The sequence below is a fragment of the Chelonoidis abingdonii genome, chromosome 5 (assembly GCF_003597395.2).
Source record: "Chelonoidis abingdonii isolate Lonesome George chromosome 5, CheloAbing_2.0, whole genome shotgun sequence".
Classification (NCBI taxonomy): domain Eukaryota; kingdom Metazoa; phylum Chordata; order Testudines; family Testudinidae; genus Chelonoidis; species Chelonoidis abingdonii.
Genome location: NC_133773.1, coordinates 95867769 through 95888914, shown reverse-complemented (window position 1 = coordinate 95888914; position 21146 = coordinate 95867769). Strand labels below are relative to the sequence as shown.

Below are 21146 nucleotides of genomic sequence, written 5' to 3'. Positions count from 1 at the left end.
CTTAATCTGCAGTAACTTTCTGTACATAGATTCACACCAAAATAACTAAAAATGTGAATTAAAACAGATGTCATTAATTTGGTTCTGGTTTGTGGCTAGATGAGCCCTGATTTTCCACTGCCTTGTGTCTTGTGGAATAACTTACTCCTGTGCAAAGTGGGTGTAAAATACTGCTAGATCAGAATAGTAGCATTTTACGGTCACTTTGCACTCATAAGAACATAAGAGTTGCCATACTGGGTCAGAACAATGGTCCAGCTATCCCAGTATCCTGTCTGGCAGTGGCCAATATCAGTGCTCCAGGGAGAGTGTAAAGAACAGGGTAATTTTGGAGTGATACACCCTAGTCTTTCACTCCCAGCTTCTGACAGTCAAAGGCTTAGAGTTGCTCTGAGCATGGCGTTATATTCATGACCATCGTGGCTAATAGCCATTGATAGACCGATCCTCCAGGAACTTACCTAGTTCAGTTTTGGGGTGGGGTGGGGGGTTGGTTGTGTGGTAGTGTTTTTTGTTTGTTTGTTTGTTTGTTTTAATCCAGTTATAGTTTTGACTATCACAACATCCAAGGGCAAAGAGTTCCTCAGGTTAATTGAGCATTATGCGGAAAAAGTACTTCCTCAAATTTGTATTAAACCTGCTGCCTATTGATTTCATTGGTGACCCCTATTTTTTGCATTATGTGAAAGGGTAAATAACACTCGCTTCTCCATTCACTTTATCCACACCATTCATGATTTTATAGACCTCTATCATATTCCCCCTGTAGTTGTCTCTTTTCTAAGCTGAACAGCTCTGGTCTCTTTAATATCTTCTAATGTGTAAATAAACAAGGAACAGGGCAGAGGAGAGAAAAGCCCTATATATTTAATTATTTATATTTACAAAATGACAAGAGGCACCTATCGGAGGCTCCAGGCATCTCTGACAATAAATCAATATATCAAAATTAACAGCAGGTCAGCAAGGTATGTGCAGATAAGAAAATGCCAAGCTAAGATTTCTAACGTTTAAACTCTGCCTGTGAATTTATATCTTAGCCTCAGGGTTGGCATCCTCCAGCGATGGAAAGAAGTCTAATGGTGAGATTTCAGGGTACTTTGAAACCCTTAATTATGGAGAAGACATTTCAAATGAAACCTATGAGTTGTAGACTTTGAATTTGACAACCTGAGTCTAACTCTTTCTTCAAAGAATAGCTGACATATCAAGGAACTCTCTTGTAAAGCATTCTACTGAGAAAGCATTCTATTTTCATATCAGAGTCCAGATTTGCAAAGGTGCTGAATCTTCATGTATCCCATTAATTTCAGCTGGAATTCTGGGTTCTATGTACTTCTGCAAAATCACATACACTTTTCTGTAGTACTTGCCAACTTTCAGTCTTTCTTAAGAAGGGAATGTTCTCAAGGCAGGTAACTTTTTTTATTATTATTTATTAATTTTTGACATTCTATTGCTCAGCTGCTCCTGCTTATTCACCACTTGTAGTTCTTGTTTTTTGCAATAATCATTTCTCTAGCACTAGTTAGGCTTCATCTTCACTAGAAAGTTTTACTGGCAAAACTTCCCTTCTCTTGACATAGAGTACAGCCTGGTTGTGTCCATGAAGCATCAGCAGCTCATCTGATACATCCCAGGGTTTTATGTTGGCTAGGCAATCTCTCCAGTCATCTTGCATTCTGATTTAGCAAAATACCTGCTTTGGTTCCACGTTGCAATACTTGCTAGTATGAACTATTGCAAAGTCTGAAACTGCTGCTGTGAATTATTTTTGGTAAGCTGTATCACTCCTTGTCTGAATGTTACATTCTTCTCTGTGAATATAGGTTTCTGAAATTGATCCAGAGAAGTTTTCAAGTAGAATAGAATGTGAAAGTCCTAACAATGATCTCAGTCGATTCCGTGGCTTTGTGTAAGTAGGCTTGGCGGAAATTTGCCATTTGTTATGTTAATTTGGCTCATTTGTTGAAGGCTTGTAACATTCACTTTTTAAAACACCTTATATTTAAATCACACTGTCCGATTTCTAGTTGAACCCTTAAGTTTCTGTGTGTGGCTGAGAAGGCCTGGAGATCTGAAAATGCTTTCTGTACTAAAGCTTGCGAATGGCGGAGGCTTCTTGATTTTATAATAATGAAATTTTCAAGTGCTTAGTTTATACTGTAATTCACATTGGTACCACCTTTATTCAAAATGGCTCTCTTACCTGTTTTTAATGGTTTGTGATGTCTGCTCTAACGCTTTCCCTAATACTCATTCTGGACTGTAGTCTGAATAGGAAGACAGTATTGTCTAATGATGATGAAAAACCGGAACTGGGACCAAAGAGGCCTGGGCTTTATTTGTGAGGGTTAGTCTATTCTGCAAAGGTTTTGCCAATATAGCTATACCCGCAAAGCCCTCTAGTGGAGAAAGAGCTTATGACAGCAAAAGGAGTTTTTTTTGTTGGTATGGTTCAGGGATCTCTAACTCAAATCACCATGACGGACACATGAGGACTAGTACATTGGCCTGAGGGCTGCATCACTGACACCTTTTCATATAAAGGTACAAAAGCCCCACCTCTGTCCCTAGCCCTGCCCGCACTCCACTCCTTCCATGAGACCCTGCCCCTGCCCCGCTTCTTCCCGCCCCACCTCTCCCCCATTCCAACCCCTTCCCCAAATCGCTGCCCCTGCCCCACCTCTTCTCTGCCTGCTCCCCTGAGCACACAGCTCCCTGCTCCTCCCCCTCCATCCTGGAAACCGCTAAGCATCGCCTTTGGCCATGGGAAGCGCCTGGACGTAGCCAGAGGAGCGGGAATGTGGCGTGCTGAGGGGAGGTGGGGCGGCAGGTGAGGGGAGCTTGGCGGCCGGAGGAAATAACTCCGGAGGGGGTGCGGGGAGCTTGGTGGGCCTCAGCAAATAACTCCACTAGCCACATGTTTGAGACCCCTGGTATAGTTAAACCACCTCCTCAAATGACATAAGCTGTGCTAGCAAAAGAACTCCTGTTTTGGGTATAAAATGGCATCTGCCTGAGGTGCGGAGGGGTTGCCAGCCTAGCTAGGTTGGTTAGGAGTGTGATGTATGTATGTTTGTTTTAATTTTTAGGCCAGCAAAAGTCTGTAGTGTGGACCTGGCCTGACTCTACCTCTGGCTTGCTGTGTGACCCTAGGCAACTTGCTTAGCTTCCCTGGGATTCAGTTTTCCAATTTGTAAAACCTCCTTTGTAAAGAGTTTGTGACATCTGTGTGGAAAGCACTGTTTATGGTGCAAAATATTCTTTAATACAGACTATTTCCACTTTAATTTTGAAACGCGCTGTTTCTACAGTGCCCCTTCTTTGCCCCCCATAGCATGGAGAATAAAAACTATAAATGGGAGAAAAGGAGGGGGGATTATAAACTTATTCAAACTATATTCACCATAGGTGTATCTATATTATAATGAATCTGCTTACAACACTGTTAAAATATAATTCTGTCTTCTAGTAATGATATGTGCTAACTGTATTAGCCACGTCCTTGCTCTGTTTGACAGCCTAAGATAGAGAGAGGCTGTAGAATGTTTTGGGGACCCTGCTATTGTATGGATAGGTCATTTCTGCACTGCAAGGTGGGGATCATGTTTTAACAGGTGTCAAGAATGGCCAAAGTTCTACTTGGGTCCCCAAGCACCGGTTTGATTTGAGGCATAGCTGGGGCTGATACCATCACAGTTCCTCCCCAGTAGACACATGTATTGTGAATTGGGATGAGCTGGGTTGAAGTGTCTACTTTCCATTCTTAGGGTTCGTCCTTGAGATTGCAATGTTGCACTTATGTAGGATTTTCTTCTAATTAGAAACCGTTGACTTATAAACTTATGAAATCTCAGTATAAACCAAGAGAGCATGCGTGGCCAGATTTTCAAAAGAGATCAATATGTTCGGTGCTGAGCTTTGCTGAAAATCTGTCACAATGAGGGGTACTGGGCGAAAATCTGCCCCAATGTGCTTTCAAGGCTTGGTTGCTATAAATGCTGTGGGAGGTTCCGGCACACCTGTTAAATAATGCACTGTGTTTGCAGTGAACATTCAAACAAGGAGCGAGTGGGCCTGAGTAGAGAGAACTTGCTGTTACGAGGATGCACAATCAGAAACACAGAAGCCATTGTGGGCATTGTGGTGTATGCAGGTTAGTGGAGCTAACTTGCACTGATTTTCATGCAAACGTGAGTTCTTCAAGATTTCCTTTTTAAGTCGTATTTACCTGACCCGAGTAACAGTACGGTACAGGCACTGGTAAATGAGAAATAGAGCCTTTTACCTTTAGATTGCCACTTTCAGTCCAGCACAGGGGAGTAGTACCTGGAAGCTTTGCTAATGACTGTCCAATGGGCTATGGGAAATAAACTGGTTTCTCTCTTAGACCTTTATGCTGCTGTAATATGTGAGCACAGATAGGTAATCTCAGTTCAGTTCCATGGGAACAGACCTCATGGCCGCACACACAAATTAGCACTGATTAGTAGTTGCCTCAAAATAGAGTCCAAAGAATGAGATGGGCATATCGAGACTGATGCCATGTCCTTCTGTTTCAGGATTGAGGTGGTGCTGTTATTGCCTGTCCTGTGTGTATTCTCTGACAAAGGACAAGTCTCCAGAGCAATTAGTCTGGCCCCTTTAGCAAGCGCTACAGTTCATGTTCAGAAAGTAATAACCCACCTTGGAGAGCAACTTCTGTTAGACAGAAAGGAAAAGTATTGATTTTCAGATACAGGGGGCCAAACAAAACAGAAGCTTTTCTTCTTGGAGCAGAATTAATGGATGCATTGTACTGGCAGATAATTGCTTTACTTAAGTTTAGAACCCTGGTCCAAATACTAATTAACCCACACATCCAATTTTCTCAGTCTTTTGGGGATGTATTTGAGTTTTGGTTTGAATATCTGCCAGAGAAGGAAAATAAAACTTTTATTGTGTGTTACAGGTCATGAAACCAAAGCAATGCTGAATAACAGTGGCCCTCATTACAAACGCAGTAAATTGGAAAGGAGAGTGAACACTGATGTCCTTTGGTGTGTTCTGCTTCTGATTTTAATGTGTTTAATTGGTGCTTTGGGTAAGTAAAGTGTAAGGATATGCAAAGTAGTATTTTTGTTTTTTTGTTTTGTTTGTTTCTTGTCTCCCCCTCCCCTTTTTTCTCTGCAGGTTTTTTAGTTTTTTATTTTTGGGGATGTCAGTGTGGTGGTATCTAGGAGTAAATAATAGTCTGACTCTTCCAGAAAGCATATTCTTTGCCCAATAGTAACTGAGTTAAGAATGAAAAGTGATCTGAAATAAATTAATTTCAACTAGCTAAATTTCTTGTATACCTAGTAGGCCTAGGCATTGAAAGTTGAAGATTGAGGCTTATCTGTGCTATGAAATGTGCCACCATTTTCAGGAAATCTTAAAAACTGTTTCAACTCCCACAATTACACTGCCTGTGTGGACTAGGTACTGGTGTCCAGATCACTTCTGGGTGCAATATAAAGTGGGGCCGTAAGTAGTTTAGGTCCCAAGCTCCTTAAAAGCTGCCTGTCTCCTAGTGTAATACTTCATCAGTTGAGCTGCATACAGTGCTTGAGTTCAGTCTCTTGTTCAGTTCAGAGAGGTCTGAAGGGAGGATATTCTCAGTGAAAGGCCTTCAACTTGGGACCGTGGTTCCCCAGCTGGTCTTCCATTGACCTTACTGGTAGTGCTGCAAAGCTCATATTTTCTCCTAAGTCCTTTTCTGGGAAGGCCAACAGAATGGTATTGGATGGAGAGCCTTAAGTTTGTATGGGTTTGGGGGGAGTTTATATTTTGGACATTGGTTAAATTTAATACTTGCACTCAACTGCCTGTACATTTTATTATCCAAATAAGCAGGTTTGTAAAAACGTTTCTGAAATCCTTGAGACAGTCTTACTCCTGGAATACATTGGTGGTACAAGCATATTTGCTGAAATAGTTTTTAAGGTTGGATTTTTAAAATCATTTTCTAACAGCAAGTGTTGTAATTGAGGCAGGACCTACTCTTTGCCCTCAATGTGCACGTCAAGTAGCCTGGATAAGCCATAGTTCACAAGCTAGGAGTGTGACCCGCGCAAGCTACTGGTAGGCACTTCATTGTTGGTATATTCCAGAAATAAAAGAAAAATCCTTTGAAGCTTATATTAACTGTATCTTTCTAACATTCCCATTGGATTGTGGATGAGTAGTTAAATAATCAAAAGGCTACATGCACCTGCTCTTCATGCAATCCCATGGCAACCTTCATTCAGGAATTAGAATAAGCAAAGTAAGAGGAGGACTTTGTTTTGATGAACTCTTTCTTGAGAAAAAACAAAAAGCTGAAGTCTAGTTGTTGTTAGGAACCAGGCTTTAAACCTGTTCCAGTTTTTGTTCAGCTTGACACTAAACTATGGGCCAGCGTATGTACAACTGACTCTTTCTTTCTTTTTTTTATCATTGTTTGTTTTGTTTTGTTTTGTTTTTAAGGTCATGGAATTTGGTTAAGTAGCTATTCGAAGATGCCTCTTTTTAATGTCCCTGGGCCCGATGGAAAATCCACTCCACCAGCATTAGCAGGGTTTTATATGTTTTGGACAATGATCATTTTATTACAGGTAACTTCAATCCCCCTTAAACATCATGGGCCAGATTCTGCTCTCATTTACACTGGTGTATATCTGGAGTAACTCTTTTGACTTCTGTGAAGTTACTTTATTTACACTGGTGTAACTGGATCAGAATTTGGTTTCATAATCATCAGATTATCTAGCTGCATGTAATCCACTCATTTTATTTTGTTAGGTCTTGATCCCGATTTCTCTCTATGTTTCAATCGAAATTGTCAAATTGGGACAAATCTATTTAATTCAGAATGATATTGACTTGTACCATGAGAAGAGTGATTCCACTATTCAGTGTCGAGCGCTGAATATCGCTGAAGACTTAGGTCAAATCCAGTACATCTTCTCTGACAAGACCGGAACCCTCACTGAGAACAAAATGGTTTTCCGGAGATGCAGTATTGCAGGACAGGAATATTGCCATGAGGAGAATGGTAAGGAATGAAATACTAAGGCAGCATTTGTACCTTCTGCAAGAATAAAGAAGTTCAAAGGTTTGTTAGGGTAGAGTGCATGTCAAGTCTATTTGGCAGACCCATGCACAGTAACATGGAGAGAGGGAGTGCGGGCTAATCTTATTAGCAGCAGTGCTTCTACCCTGTATGTGAACTGTGGAGCGCTATCCATATATTGCCTTCTGTGCTAAGAGTCTTGAGAACTGTTGGCAATGAGCTACTATGCAGATAGTTATGTTTCTATTCACTGTGCTGGAGAAACACGTTTTTTTTCAAATTCTGGCTGAATGAACTTCACTGGAATTCAATCACTGTGCTCTGCCTCTCTCCGTGAAGTTTTGGAAACTGTCACTGGGAAAGTGCAAATAATCTTTCCTCTTTTTTTTTAAGTAGTGAGCCAGGGATAATATCTGCACAGTATTTTAGAGTGGAGCTGCCCAGTTCATAACCATAGTAGAGACATGAAAATATCCTTCCTCGCTCCATGGAGCATTGTTTTAGGCCTCAATTCAGCATGTGGGTATTTAAAAGTATGAGTAGTCCCATTGAAACTGTATGCTTAAATTTAGCCACATAGTTATGTATTTTGCTAAGTCAAGACCTTAGTGCTTCCCTAATATTAGTGCGCAAGCAAATTCATTTGCAAGCCTAGCAGATATGTAGTAATTTGATGAACTACCATTCAGCTAGCAAAGACCTGCACTTCTATTCTAGTATGCTTTGTTAAAATGCCTGTAAACTGGCATATCACAAATAGTTGGAAATATTATTAACTTAAGTTTTAGAAACCTGTGTACTGAGTTATGAACACTCTGTGTCCTATATATGAGTGACATTCTGTATCTGGCTCTCAGTACACTATTAATTGCCCTCTGGGAGTCGTGTTTGTTGTATTAGTGGCTTGTATTTTTAAAAATGCATAAACGAACAATATAGGATGGCAACTGTAGACATAGGAGGAAGTTATATACAACATCACAGACTCTTCCACTTAATTTGATCATTGGTTAATTTAGCTGTCTGGCTAAGTTAGATCAAAAATACAGGAGTATATTGACCATATATACTCAATCATAAGCCAGTTCATTTATAAGCCGATCCTCCCAAGATGGATAAGTAAAAATGGAAAATGTTCATAAGCCAGCCCTAGAATTCAGGGGTCAGCAGACTTTGGCTCCTGGGCCATCAGGATAAGCTGCTGGAGGGCGGAGATGGTTTGTTTACCTCAAGCGTTGGCAGGCAGGGAGATAAACCTAAGTAAACGAAGTGTCCCGGCCTGCCAGAGGCTTACCCTGACAGCCAGGACAGCAACTGATGGGGAAATTTTTTTGGCGTGAGAAAAGCTGGGGGGTCAGGGAAGTGACCCCCACACTCTTCCCCATCCCATCCCTTCCCACCTTATCTGGGGAGGGCCAAGGGAGGATGTCTCTGACCTGCCTGGAGCTGCTCCAGCAGGCTGGGCAGTGTGGCCACAACATGCTCGTGCTCCGGAGGGAGAGTGGTGCAGCCACAACCTGCTCTGGGGGGCAAGACTGAGTGGCACGGCTGCAGCCTGCCAGCCCTGGGGCTGCAGCTGCTTTGGAGGCTGGGGAAAGAGCAGCTTGGCCAGAAGTGGAGAGACTCTGGCCCCACCTCTTCCCTTCCGTTTCTGCTGGCTGTGCTGCCTCTCCTTGCCCCCTCTGTTGGGGGGAGGGGCTGTGTCCCACCTCTCCTTCTCTGTACCCGTTCATAAGCTGTCTCTCTTCTCTGGTGCTTCCCTTTTTTACTAAAAAAATTTGGATTATGAATGAGTATGTGCAGTCTTTCGATCACTTTGTGCAGGTACTATTAGATAATACTGTTCACTGCAGAAATCTGCCATTTAATCAGTAGGCCTGGCCAGTGTTCTCCACTCAATCAAAGAGGATTGAACCAAAGTGAGAACATGGTAATGCATGCTTAGTAAAACTAGTGGCATTCACAATATAGTGTTTACTATTGCTGTGATTTGATGTAACAGTTCATTATGCAAACTAGATACACCACCTAGTGGTCATGTTGATAAATCAATCAACCTCGTGGAAACTCTTGATTAGAAACCAATTTTAAAAAATAATTTCTGCATAAATTTTTGAGTAGTGTATGGAGCAGATACAATACTACAAGTGCTTCCCTCACATTTCACATATGCACAAATTTAGAACACTTTAAGATTAGAAGGGACCATCATTATCATCTAGTGTGATCTGCAGATTGAAGGCCACCTTCGCATGATTCAGATTAATTTCTGAAATACATGCAGCATGAGGGCAGCCATTTTGAATATTACTCAGCTCCTTCCTCATATCTTTACTTTTACTTTTACCTCTTCCCCGGCTCCGTAGGTTCCTGCAGCCTGAATCCTTTCCTTCAGTATTTTACCATCGTCAGTCACCTAGGCAGTCTCCTTCCCTTGTTTAGCTCTTTCCCTAATAGAGGCTACTGTTATCCACAGTTTGAATTTTTAACTTAGAGCCGCTCTGTGATATGTGATTTCTTATTTTTTTAAAATACATTTTTTTCTCTATTCATATTGAGGCAAAGGAGATAATAGCCTGAACCCTCCTTTCCAGATTGTCTCTATGATCAGTGGTGCCACATGGGAGGAGCTTGGAATCATCAAAATGCCAAATCCAGCAAATAGAGACCGGTTCTCCTAAACTGGGGGAAGAAGATGATTTCATTTATGTCTGAGGGTGGGAGCAAGACCTCCCCCACACATGACATGCATGATTCGGGTTTTACTGACAGGTTATTGCACTGATGAGACTGGCTTTTCAGTTGTAAAAATTGATAAATCAAAAAAGTTCTTTTCTCAAACAGAGAAACTTCAGGCAGAATTCACAGACACCTTATTAACAGTGATACTTGTGCTGCCAAACCAGTGTACATGTGATCAGTCTGTTGGGTGTTTTTTGTTTTGCTTTTGATTAAAATATATGTAATCCATTTTTACATACATGTACAAAATTCCGTGTTTTTAAGTTCATATCCCAGGCTTCCAGCTGATGATTTGAGCTTGTAATATTGGACAAATGAGGGATTCTTCTTGGTCACTGAAATGTGATTTCCCCCCCCCCCCCCCTTCTTCCCCGTCATTAGCCAAGAGACTGGAATCCTATCAAGAGGCTGATTCAGACAGTGAAGGTTTAACAGATGCTCTGTGTGGCTCGTTGAGCTGCATGTCAAAGCAGAAGGTGCACAGCTGCAGGACAGTGAGTCGGCCTTTGAACTCCAAGTCTTTGAATCAGCTGGCTGGTAGCTGTTCTGCTTTAGGAGGGAAAGATGGAGTCAGTAACATTCCACACTCAAGACATGTAGCTTTCAGCAGCCCCATTGTAAGTATAGCTTGATATCTTTTGATCTTAAATATCCAAAATAACTCATGAAGACTTCTGATTTTTTTTCTTTAAAATTGAATAGGTCATTTGTCTGATCTGAAATCCTTTCTGTTTTCCTTCAAAAAGAGACAAAAAAGTGCCTCCCCACAGATGCAATTTGTAATTTATATGTTTTTAAATGATGGCAAAAATAAAATGTGTATTTGCAGCTTTTAAAGCGAGGCCAGAACTGAACTGGGAGCATGAGGTTCATTCATGGTCATCCCTTTCTAAACTATTCCCATAAAGCTAGAGGAGAAGGATAGTCCAATGGCTAGGGCAACAGAGTCAATTCTCTGCTCTTCCACAGACTCCCAGTATGACTTTGGACAAGTTGTGTAGCTTCTCTGTGCCTCAGTTCCCTACCTGTAAAATGGAGCTAATAGCATTTCTGTACCTCACAGGGGTGGTGTGAGGATAAACAGGGGTTCTCAAACTGGGGGCCATGACCTCTCACAGTGTCACAAGGTGGTTTCATGGAGGGGGTTGCAAGCTGTCCGTTCCATGGGGCTGATAGCCCTGAACCCCCATTAAATTATATTACGCTCACCCCCATTTTTAATTTGTAAGTAGGGGTCACAGTCAAAGGTTTGCTGTGTGAAAAGGGGTCACCAGTGCAAAAGTTTGAAAATCCCTTTGATAAATGCATTAGAAATTGTGAATTGCTCAGATGCTACAGTGATGAGTGTCAGATAAATAAGAGATCAAAGGGCTTGCCTATAAAGCTATTGTTTGTTTGATGACATATATTTGATACGCACAGTGTGTTATGCATGGCAGTGCATAAAAACACTTGAAAAGTGTTCTCATTGTTTGTATTAGATAATGCAAGTGCTACAAAATAATTCAGATCACCACTGTGTCTACATTGAATCTTGCTGGCATAACTCCACAAGCACACCAGCTGAAATGAATAAACCAAATTTAATCAGCATTTGCCATGTTGCTTTGAGAGGGTTTTTAAAAATGGGTGATATCTGGTGGGGGTAAGCAGTATTTCAGCCTAACGCGCCAGGTCGTTGGGAGCAAAAATGCTGTATGCACCGTATACGTCCTTTATAAATGAGACTTAAAGTAACATTAAAGAGGTGGTGGCTCAATTTTATTTAATTTCTGCTGAAGTGTTCATGAGTAAGGCTAAGATTCTTGTCATGGTTATTTTTAATAAAAGTCACGGACAACAAACAGTTCATGGGAGCCCATGACCTGTCTGTGACTGTACTAAAACTAATGGGGGATGGGGCAGGGCTTGGTAGGGGGAGAAATGACAAGTGGAGTCCCGGGGGGGAGGCACTAACAGGCTGAGCCCCACAGGGGCTTACAGACCTGGCTCTGGTGCTAGCTGTGGGGCAGGGATACACAGTCCCAGCTCCAGCCACAGGGGGGAGGGGTGGTGACGGCCCTGCCTGGTGCTGCCCCCTGTGAATTGGAGTGAAGATCATCCCATGTGAGAAATATCCAAGTTCCAAATGGGGCATGTCCTACCCCCTTTCTCTGCAGATGCAGAGGAGGGCTGGTAGCAAAAGAGTTCTGGTGTGCAAAGGGATGGAGGACAATTTAAGGATGTGCCCTCATGAAATTAGGGTGATGGGGAAGTGGAAATCTGTCTTTAGGGCTCAAAATGAGCAAAGCTCATACACGAAAAAGACCGAGGTATCAGTGGCCAACTTAATAAAGACCTCTACTCAATGTGCTGCTGTGGTCAAAAAAGCCAGCAAAATATTAGAATATACAAGGGATTAGGATGAAACTTCCAGAAGGGACAGATTATGAAGAGGTTCTTGTATCTTCCTCAGAAGCATCTGTTGTCAGCTATTGCTGGAGACAGGATACTGGTCTAGATGGACTGTGTCTGATCCAGTATGTCAGTTCCTATGGTCCTTTGAATTATCATGCACTGAAAACTATCCGTGATTAAGGACCTACTCCTACAAAGTGCTGACCACACCTGTGAGATGCTGCATATATCAGGTTGTGCTCTCCTCTCTCCCAGAAGTGCTCCGAATCTAGCAGAATGGAGCCTTTGTTAGCCGGAGGACATTGCCCAAACTTCTCTAGTGCCTTCATGTTATAAACTGTAATAGGTTTTACTTTTTTTTCAGTTTTAGATTAACTTCCCTGCAGCAGCTGCCAGTAGGAGTCTGGGAAGTGATTATTCTATTTATATGCACTTCTAAGAGAACTTTATTCATTGTAAAGTCTTGCAACACTGAAACTGTCTTGTGCCAGGAACCACATCAGACCTTTTGTAACTACATGGTAAGAGGATATCTATTTTATTTGATCAACAGGAAACTGATGTTGTTCCAGACGCAAAGCTCATGGAGAAATTTAGTCAAATTACCTGTCATTCCTATGCACAATCAGAAGAAACTGACAGACCCCCATCCTTGGAGACAGTATATATTACTGACTTCTTCCTTGCTCTGGCAATCTGTAATACTGTGATAGTTTCAGCTCCTAACCAACCACGTCAAAAGGTAAGGAAGAAAAATCTGCTACTCAGGTGGTCACACTTCTGACTATTGCAGCATATTATAACTTTTTCGTTTGTTTTCTATAGTCTTTTTGCATGGGGAGAAAACAAGGCACTGCCATTTAAAAGTGGTCATTTCCCCCTCCATTGGTTTGCTGTGTTTGCTTGAAGGAAAATAATTTATTGTACAGTTGAAACTGAACAGTCCAGTAAGTTAATGTATCATATACAGCTAACAAAAGTTTCCAGTGAGTGAGGCTTGCCTTGAATACTTCATACTATGTCTGTCAATTAATCGCAGTTAACTTGCGCGATTAACTCAAAAATTAATTGTGATTAAAAAAAATAATCACAATAAATCTCAGTTTTAATCGTACTGTTAATAGAATACCAATTGAAATTTATTAAATATATTTGCATGTTTTCTACATTTTCAAATATATTGCTATAAATTACAACACAGAATACAAAGTATACAGTGCTCATTTTATATTAATATTTTTATTACAAATATTTGCACTGTAAAATGATCAACAAAAGAGAGAGTATTTTTCAATTCACCTCATACAAATACTGTAGTGCAATCTCTTTATTTTGAAAGTGCAACTTTTTTTAGTTATATAACTGCACTCAGAAACGAAACAATGTAAAACTATAGAGCTAGCAATCCACTCAGTCCTATTTCTTGTTCAGCCAATTGCTAAGACAAATGAGTTTGTTTACAATTATGGGAGATAATGCTGCCTTGTTCTTATTGACAGTGTCACCAGAAAGTGATAACAGTCATTTGCATGGTGCTTTTGTAGCCAGCATTGCAAGGTATTTACATGCCAGATATACTAAACATTCATATGCCCCTTCATGCTTCAGCCACCATTCCAGAGGACAGGCTTCCGTACTGATGACGCTCATTAAAAAAAGCATGCGTTAATTAAATTTTGACTGAACTCCTTGGGGGAGAACTGTATGTTTCCTGCTCTGTTTTACCCTTATTCTGCCATGTATTTCATATTATAGCAGTCTTGGATGATGACCCAGCACATGTTGTTCGTTTTAAGAACACTTTCGCTACAGATTTGACAAAACACAAAGATGGTACCAATGAGCGATCTTTAGAAATCTCAACAGCACTCAACCCAAGGTTTAAGAATCTGAAGTGCCTTCCAAAATCTGAGAGGGATGAGGTGTGATGCATGCTTTCAGAAGTCTTAAAAGAACAACACTCACGGAAGCTACAGAACCCGAACCACCAAAAGAGAAAATCAACCTTCTGCTGGTGGCATCTGACTCAAATGATGAAAGTGAACATGTGTCAGTCTGCACTGCTTTGGATCATTATCAAGAAGAACCCGTCATCAGCATGGATACGTCTTCTGGAATGGTGGTTGAAGCATGATGGGACATATGAATCTTTAGCGCATCTGGCATGTAAAATGACATCAGCTACAACAGTGCCATGTGAACGTCTGTTCTCACTTTCAGGTGACACTGTAAACAAGAAGCAGGCAGCGTTATCTCCCGTAAATGTAAACAAACTTGTTTGTCTTAGCGAATGGCTGAACAAGAAGTAGGAGTGAGTGGACTGGTAGGCTGTAAAGATTTACATTGTTTTGTTTTTGAGTGCAATTATGTAACAAAAAAAATCTACATTTGTAAGTTGCACTTTCACAATAAAGAGATTGCATTACAGTACTTGTATAAGATGAATTGAAAAATACCATTTCTTTTGTTTTTATAGCACAAATATGTGTAATCAAAAGTAAATATAAAGTGAGCATTGTACATTTAGAGTTCTGTGTTGTAATTGAAATCAATATATTTTAAAATATAGAAAACATCCCAAAAAATTAAATAAATGGTATTCTATTATTATTTAACCATGCGATTAATTGTGCAATTAATTTTTTTAATCACTTGACAGCCCTACTTTATACTTAGCTTTTACAAGAGGAACTCTAAGATTAAATTGGATTTGCCATTTTTACTATGTTCTATTCACCAATAAAATGCCTGATTTGTAATGCCCCATCCAGTATGAAAAATGTGGTATATAGCAAACTGAAGCTGCCTCCTGGCATTACTACAAAGCTAGGGAGAGCCTACTTTTCAGTTTTATACTGTAATAATAATAATAATTAAAACATACCTACATATGGCAGTTTGGATGCATTGCTAAGGCACAACAGCTGTTTTATGAGTAGTGATCTTCCTCTTTTCAGTAATAAATTATCACTTTGTTAGTAACTGGAACTCGTTGTTTTTTAAAAAAAAAATGTAATCCAATTTATCCTCTGAGTAACCTTTTTTTAGAAAAGGTTAGGGTTGAACTTCCCACAGAAAGCATGTGATTACTGTAAGTAAATGTCACTTAATTGAAAACTTGTTCCTCTTGCTAAATTGGAGGGTTTCAGACCTATAATGGGATGCAGATCTTTATAATGTCATATTTGTAAATCTGGCTTTGCTGCTGCATTCAAAAAGTGGTTGATGGAAAAAATAGCTTATTTCCCCTAAGCAATAGTACAAAAAAACTCCTATCCAGTCATGCTAACCTAATTCACAGATGGAAAATATGCTAAACATTTTAAATAGTAAAATATATTCCATAGCTCTTTGTAGTGTTTTTCTTCTTCCAAGTGCTTTATAACCACAAGACATTAGCTGTTTGCAGTAGATGTAAGCTATGAACTGCAGTACTGTTCTGATCAGTGTCCAATATACTAAACCAAGCATTCTGAATTGTTTTTTTTCTGTGTAAGTCCAAATAATAAGAAAAGGATTTTATTTCTAAAAGTTATTTTTAGGTGATTATCACCCTTTTTGTGGGGCAGGTTTAATCCTTGTATGCATCTGATTTATTTAGAATAAACAGAATAAAACTTTAAGTCCATTTGCTGTGAAATTAAAAAAAGTTAGAAAGTAAGTCATGCTATTTGTTTCATTATTGGTCCAAATTCTAGAAATGAACCACAGTCATTAATCAGACTTGGAATGAGTGTAATTTTACAAATCTGAAGTGTTTACAGTTGATATGCTTGGAATCTAATTACCTATGGGTTTGATTGAATTTATTTAATAGAATTATATGGTAATATATATACAAATACAAATTTAAGTCCAAAACATCAACATTGAAGTTTAAATAAGCAATATATAAAGAAAAATATCCTTGCTGAAATAAAATGTATCAGCACAGATATAAATGTTTTCGCTGATTTTTATTTATTTATTTATTTATTTATTGTTAATTCTGTTGCAGATGAGACTATCTTCACTAGGTAGAATGCCTATTAAATCCCTTGAGGAAATCAAACAGATGTTCCAGAGGTTGTCAGTCCGAAGGCTGAGTTCATCACCAGCTCCAAGTGCAAAAGAATCCTCCTCTGAGAGCCCTAGTACTTTTGGGAGCAAACTATCTATTTTCAGAGTGAAGCTGGCTTCACCTGCTATGGAAGGGGTGGCCCAAACAGTTAATGAAGCTCAGGCTACTGATAGCCCACAATGCACCAAAATACCTCCACTTGGACCATTAGATAGAGTGGACGTAGCTGCAAGCAGTGAGCACTCTGATGCTGGATCATCTCTTGAACAATCTATAGCTAAGCTGTGTTATGAGGCTGAGAGCCCTGATGAAGCTGCACTAGTTCATGCTGCCAAGGCTTACAAATGCACTTTACAGTCTAGGACTCCTGATCAAGTTACTGTAGACCTGGCTGCTTTGGGATCTTTGACATTTCAGCTTTTGCACATTTTGCCTTTTGACTCAGTACGAAAAAGAATGTCAGTAGTAGTTAGACATCCGCTCTCCAACCAAGTGGTGGTGTACACGAAAGGTGCAGACTCGGTCATTATGGATTTGTTGTGGACTGGAGCTTCCGGTATGTACAGAACTTTGTCAGCTCTTGGTTTCATCTTAGTATCTCACAAGAAATTAATTGAATAAATCTTTTTTGGAATGACACATAAAAGAAGGTAAATAACTAAACAGACCTACCATAGTCAACAGCTCCCTGGTTCCTGTGCTCCCACAGAAATATCTAGTTATTTATTCCTTAGGTACCACTGTGACAGGTGCTTTACAGACACCCAAGAAAGATAGGAAAATTGGGGTTCAAAACCTCAATTCAGCAAAATACATAGACACCGCTGAACTTTAAGCACATATGTACACCCATTGAAGACAATGGGGCTATTCCTGTGCTTAAAGCACCTCCTCAAGTATTGTGCTGAATTCAGACCCCCTATTATGATAGTAACACACCTTATTAATGAACATATAAAATACACTATATTGGAGTTAGACAGTGTCCACTCTTTATTTATGTCAATAGTTCTGAGTTCTCAGATAGAACTTCTAATACACCGCTACCTCAATATAACACCACCCGATATAACACACATTTGGATATAACACGGTAAAGCAGTGCTCCGGGGAGGCAGGGCTGTGCACTCCGGTGGATCGAAGCAAGTTCAATATAACATGGTTTCACCTATAACGCGGTAAGATTTTTTGGCTCCCAGGGACAGCGTTATATCGAGGTGGTAGAGGTGTATTAGATGTTAAAAGAAGGAGGCGTACTTGTGGCAGCTTAGAGACTAACAAATTTATTTGGACATAAGCTTTCATGGGCTAAAGCCCACTTCATCAGATGCATGGAGTGGAAAATACAGTAGGAAGATATATACAGAGAACATGAAAAGATGGGGGTTGCCATACCAATTCTTAACGAGACAAATCAATTAAAGTGGGCTATTATTAGCTGGAGGAAAAACCTAATATTAGATGTTGTCACCTGATATATGAAATGTGTCTGTAGAGTTCGTGGCACCTTTTACTTGTGCCTGTTTATTTATGTGGCAGACACTTTTGGACTCTGCAACAGGAAACATTAACTTCTGTAGTAAAATTTCTTGTTTGCTGTTGCACTATAATGATTAATTTACATGGAATGGAAAACATCAACTGCTTTTTACTGAAGGTAATTGAGGGCAAGAAAACATGTCGTCTTAACTATATGGATCAGTGGTAAATGTCAGTAAGTAAATGTCAACAGTGCATTATTTTACTTCCCTTTTTTAAAAAATTTCAGATGATAAATCAGAAATGGAACAAAAGAAAATTAAGGAGAGAACTCAGAAACACTTAGATGATTATGCCAGAAGAGGACTGCGCACATTGTGTATAGCTAAAAAGGTAACTTGTGAAGAGATTTATGGTAGTTCATGAAGTGACATACTTTCTCTGGAACGTGAGGTGTTGTAGCTCTAAGACATACATCACTACTTCTAAACAAATGCTTGCATGTCAGCACTAGACTTTTATTTAATTTTGTGTGATCAAAGAAAGCTTAAAGTTACTGCATAACTTCACCTTTAACTGTCATAGCTGGTGGCAGTGGAGGATGTAAAATGGCTTAATATCTACAACTTTATTAATAAAATTGTGATTAACAAATAGTTAACCCAGTTTTCTGAATAAGATGTGGGATGTGAGCCTGGGCCAGCTTCACTTTCAAACCATATAAAGCTGACAGTGTTGCGTGGTTTGAATGCAAAATGTCATTTTGACATTTTAGCTGAGTTTCATCTTGGATTCAGAGCTGCCCAGAAATTCAAAATATAGCTCAGCATTACTGAAAGGGAAAGAAATTTGCCCAAACCTCTCTGTAAACTAAAACCTCAGAGGTTGTATAGGTCAAGCACTGAGTAGAGCTGAGGCTTTGATCTTTGTGTTTTTCCTGCTCTTCCTCCACAGGTGATGAGTGATGCAGAATATGCTGAGTGGTTAAATAGTCATTTTTTAGCAGAAACCAGTATTGACAATAAGGAAGAGCTGCTGCTTGAATCTACTATGAAGCTTGAGACTAAGTTAACACTCCTTGGTAGGTAGAAAACATTATCGCTTGCTGGAAACTGTGCTGCAGTGAAAATCTGCTTGAATAAATGGATTCATTTTGTAAGGCACTGTGCAAAGCTGAATTTGTTTTTAAAGTGGCTTTCTGCAGACTTAGGATTTATGGTTTGTTGTTAAATTTCAATAAGTTTGCAAATACAGGACCTGATACAAATCCCATTGAAGACAGCTGAAGTCTTTCCACTGTCTGTAATGGGTTTTGAATGAAGCCCAGATGAAGTCTCTCTACCTCTGCGTACAGCAGAGCATCTGGGCATTGCCAATGATATTGCAAGCCTGTTAGGAGATTGTAGCGTGTCACAGACTCATGCTGAAGTACATTGCTGGTGTAGCATGGTGCAGTTAGTGTCCCTAGACCATTTGGTGGTAAAACGTCAGCCACGGCTCTACACTAACACTCCTCCTGGGCTAGTTCACTTTTTAGCTATGGAAGAACTGGAGAAAATTTTCAGTGTAGATGCAGCCAGACTGAGCAGGGAAGGTGGGACAGGCCTCCTCATGCCTGCAGGATGGCAGTCGGTTTGTGTGTTGGGGTAGTGGCTGTGGACAATTGCTCATGAGATGATCTTTGAAAAAAGGTCAAAGACTAGATTGTGGCCATGGGGGAAAAAACAGCCCTGGCTAGAAGCAGAAGAGAGACTTTTTCTGTTGACTTTTTTTTTAATGATATGCTACTACCATGTAAAGATGGTAGCTGTGTCCACCTTTATGCTATGTGACTTTATATTTTTCCAAGTGGTAGTTGCTTTGCTTTTTGTAGAGTAAGGGTCAGATTGTGCAGCAGTGATGAGAGTGCAGGGAGCCTTCTCATAATCCCTTGTGTCCCGTGCATGGGACAGGCACAGTAGCAGTCCTTGGTACTAGACAAAACAAGGGAATGCTCCTGCCTAGCTAGGGTGACCAGATGTCTGGATTTTTTAGGGACCGTCTCGATTTTTTAGTCTTTCTTATATAGGCTTCTATTACCCCTGTCCTGATTTTTTTCACACTTGTTGTCTGATCACCCTACTCCTAGCTCTCCTGGGTGTCAGGGAAGGGAGGAGCCAGGATGTAATAGGGGAGAAGCGAGGGTGTGACATTACCTAGGGTACAAACAGCTTCATCGCTTCAATTCTCCAGCCTAGGGTGTCTTTTATAGTGCTTTGTTGGTCTGCTCACACACAGCCTCCAGCATGTAAATCACTCCCAGTTATACTGTATGAGTGTTCTAGCCAGCCACTTATCAATTACACTGCAGGGCAACACCAGCAAACTCCCAGTTCTGTAATTTACCTCAGAAATGTGCATTTTGTACTGCCCACCCCGGTCTGGACAACACAATCTCATACAAAGTCTGTCACTTTATTAATAGAAAATGATATGCGCAAATCTTATTATCTCAAATGGCACGTCCCAAACACTTCAGTCCAAACACACTGGTTTAGATAAAACAAATGTATTAACTACACAGAGAAAGCTTTTAAGTGACTACAACTAATGAGGCATACAACTCAGAAATGGCAACAAGGAAATAAAAGGTAAAATGCAACTAACCCCTAAGCTAAGTGAAGACAAAGCAAAAGCCTCTCTCACCACACGTTCCAGCAGTCTTACTGGCTGAGCCTCTCTCAGTCAAAATCTCTCCCACTTGTCTTAGCGCTGCTTCCTTTGTTCCTCAGGTGTCAATAGTGCCATGTGTAGAGAGTAAGGGAGAGATGATTTGGGGCTTTCGCTGTCTTCTCTTGCAGAGTAATCATCTTCAGCTGAGGTGCAGGAGATAGAAAGTCTGTGTGGACAGGAACCTCAAGCTGTTTCTTTGTTGAAGATGTAGATTTTTGCTCACTTAATCGGGGTGGGGGTGCACCCCACAGTTTCAGACCTCTGTTCTATAGAGAGTCCAGGAAGCAAGAAGATTCCTGCAGGGCCCTGAGTCAATAAGGAGAGAGAGCTCTCCAAGCATGGAGGCCTGGGAAAGATCCTGATCAAACAAGGAAGAGGCTGAGGAATAGCCCCAGAGAGGGCAGAAGGTTTGGACTGTTGTTTGGAACAACTGTGACACCAGAAGGGATGGGCTAAAGACTGTGACCCAGTTGGAGGGCCAAGTTATTGAGAGAAACCACAACAGTGCTGCAGTGGCTTTCACCATACTAGTGCCCCCTGCTGAGAGCTGCAATGCCATGCCTGGCCACAAAGGGGTGCCCAGTGATGAGTGGACATGGGCGCTGACAGCTCTCCGCTTCAGGAGCCTTTCCCTGCTGCCTCCTTCCCTGTGAGAGCCTTTCACTGACATGGCTAGCTACA

General features: G+C 40.6%; 1 protein-coding gene across 1 annotated transcript in view; it reads left to right on the top strand.

The window, feature by feature from the left end:
* Positions 1–1670: 1670 nt before the first annotated feature.
* ATP10D (ATPase phospholipid transporting 10D (putative)) overlaps positions 1671–21146 on the top strand; it is a 36597-nt gene continuing 17121 nt past the window's right edge. The window contains exons 1-10 of the mRNA XM_032774685.2: positions 1671–1915; positions 4053–4159; positions 4955–5086; positions 6490–6617; positions 6805–7057; positions 10199–10434; positions 12768–12956; positions 16212–16830; positions 18043–18146; positions 18708–18834. Of these exons, the coding sequence (XP_032630576.2) occupies positions 4972–5086; positions 6490–6617; positions 6805–7057; positions 10199–10434; positions 12768–12956; positions 16212–16830; positions 18043–18146; positions 18708–18834 (1771 nt within the window). The 5' untranslated portion in view covers positions 1671–1915; positions 4053–4159; positions 4955–4971. The remainder of the gene's footprint in view (positions 1916–4052; positions 4160–4954; positions 5087–6489; positions 6618–6804; positions 7058–10198; positions 10435–12767; positions 12957–16211; positions 16831–18042; positions 18147–18707; positions 18835–21146) is intronic.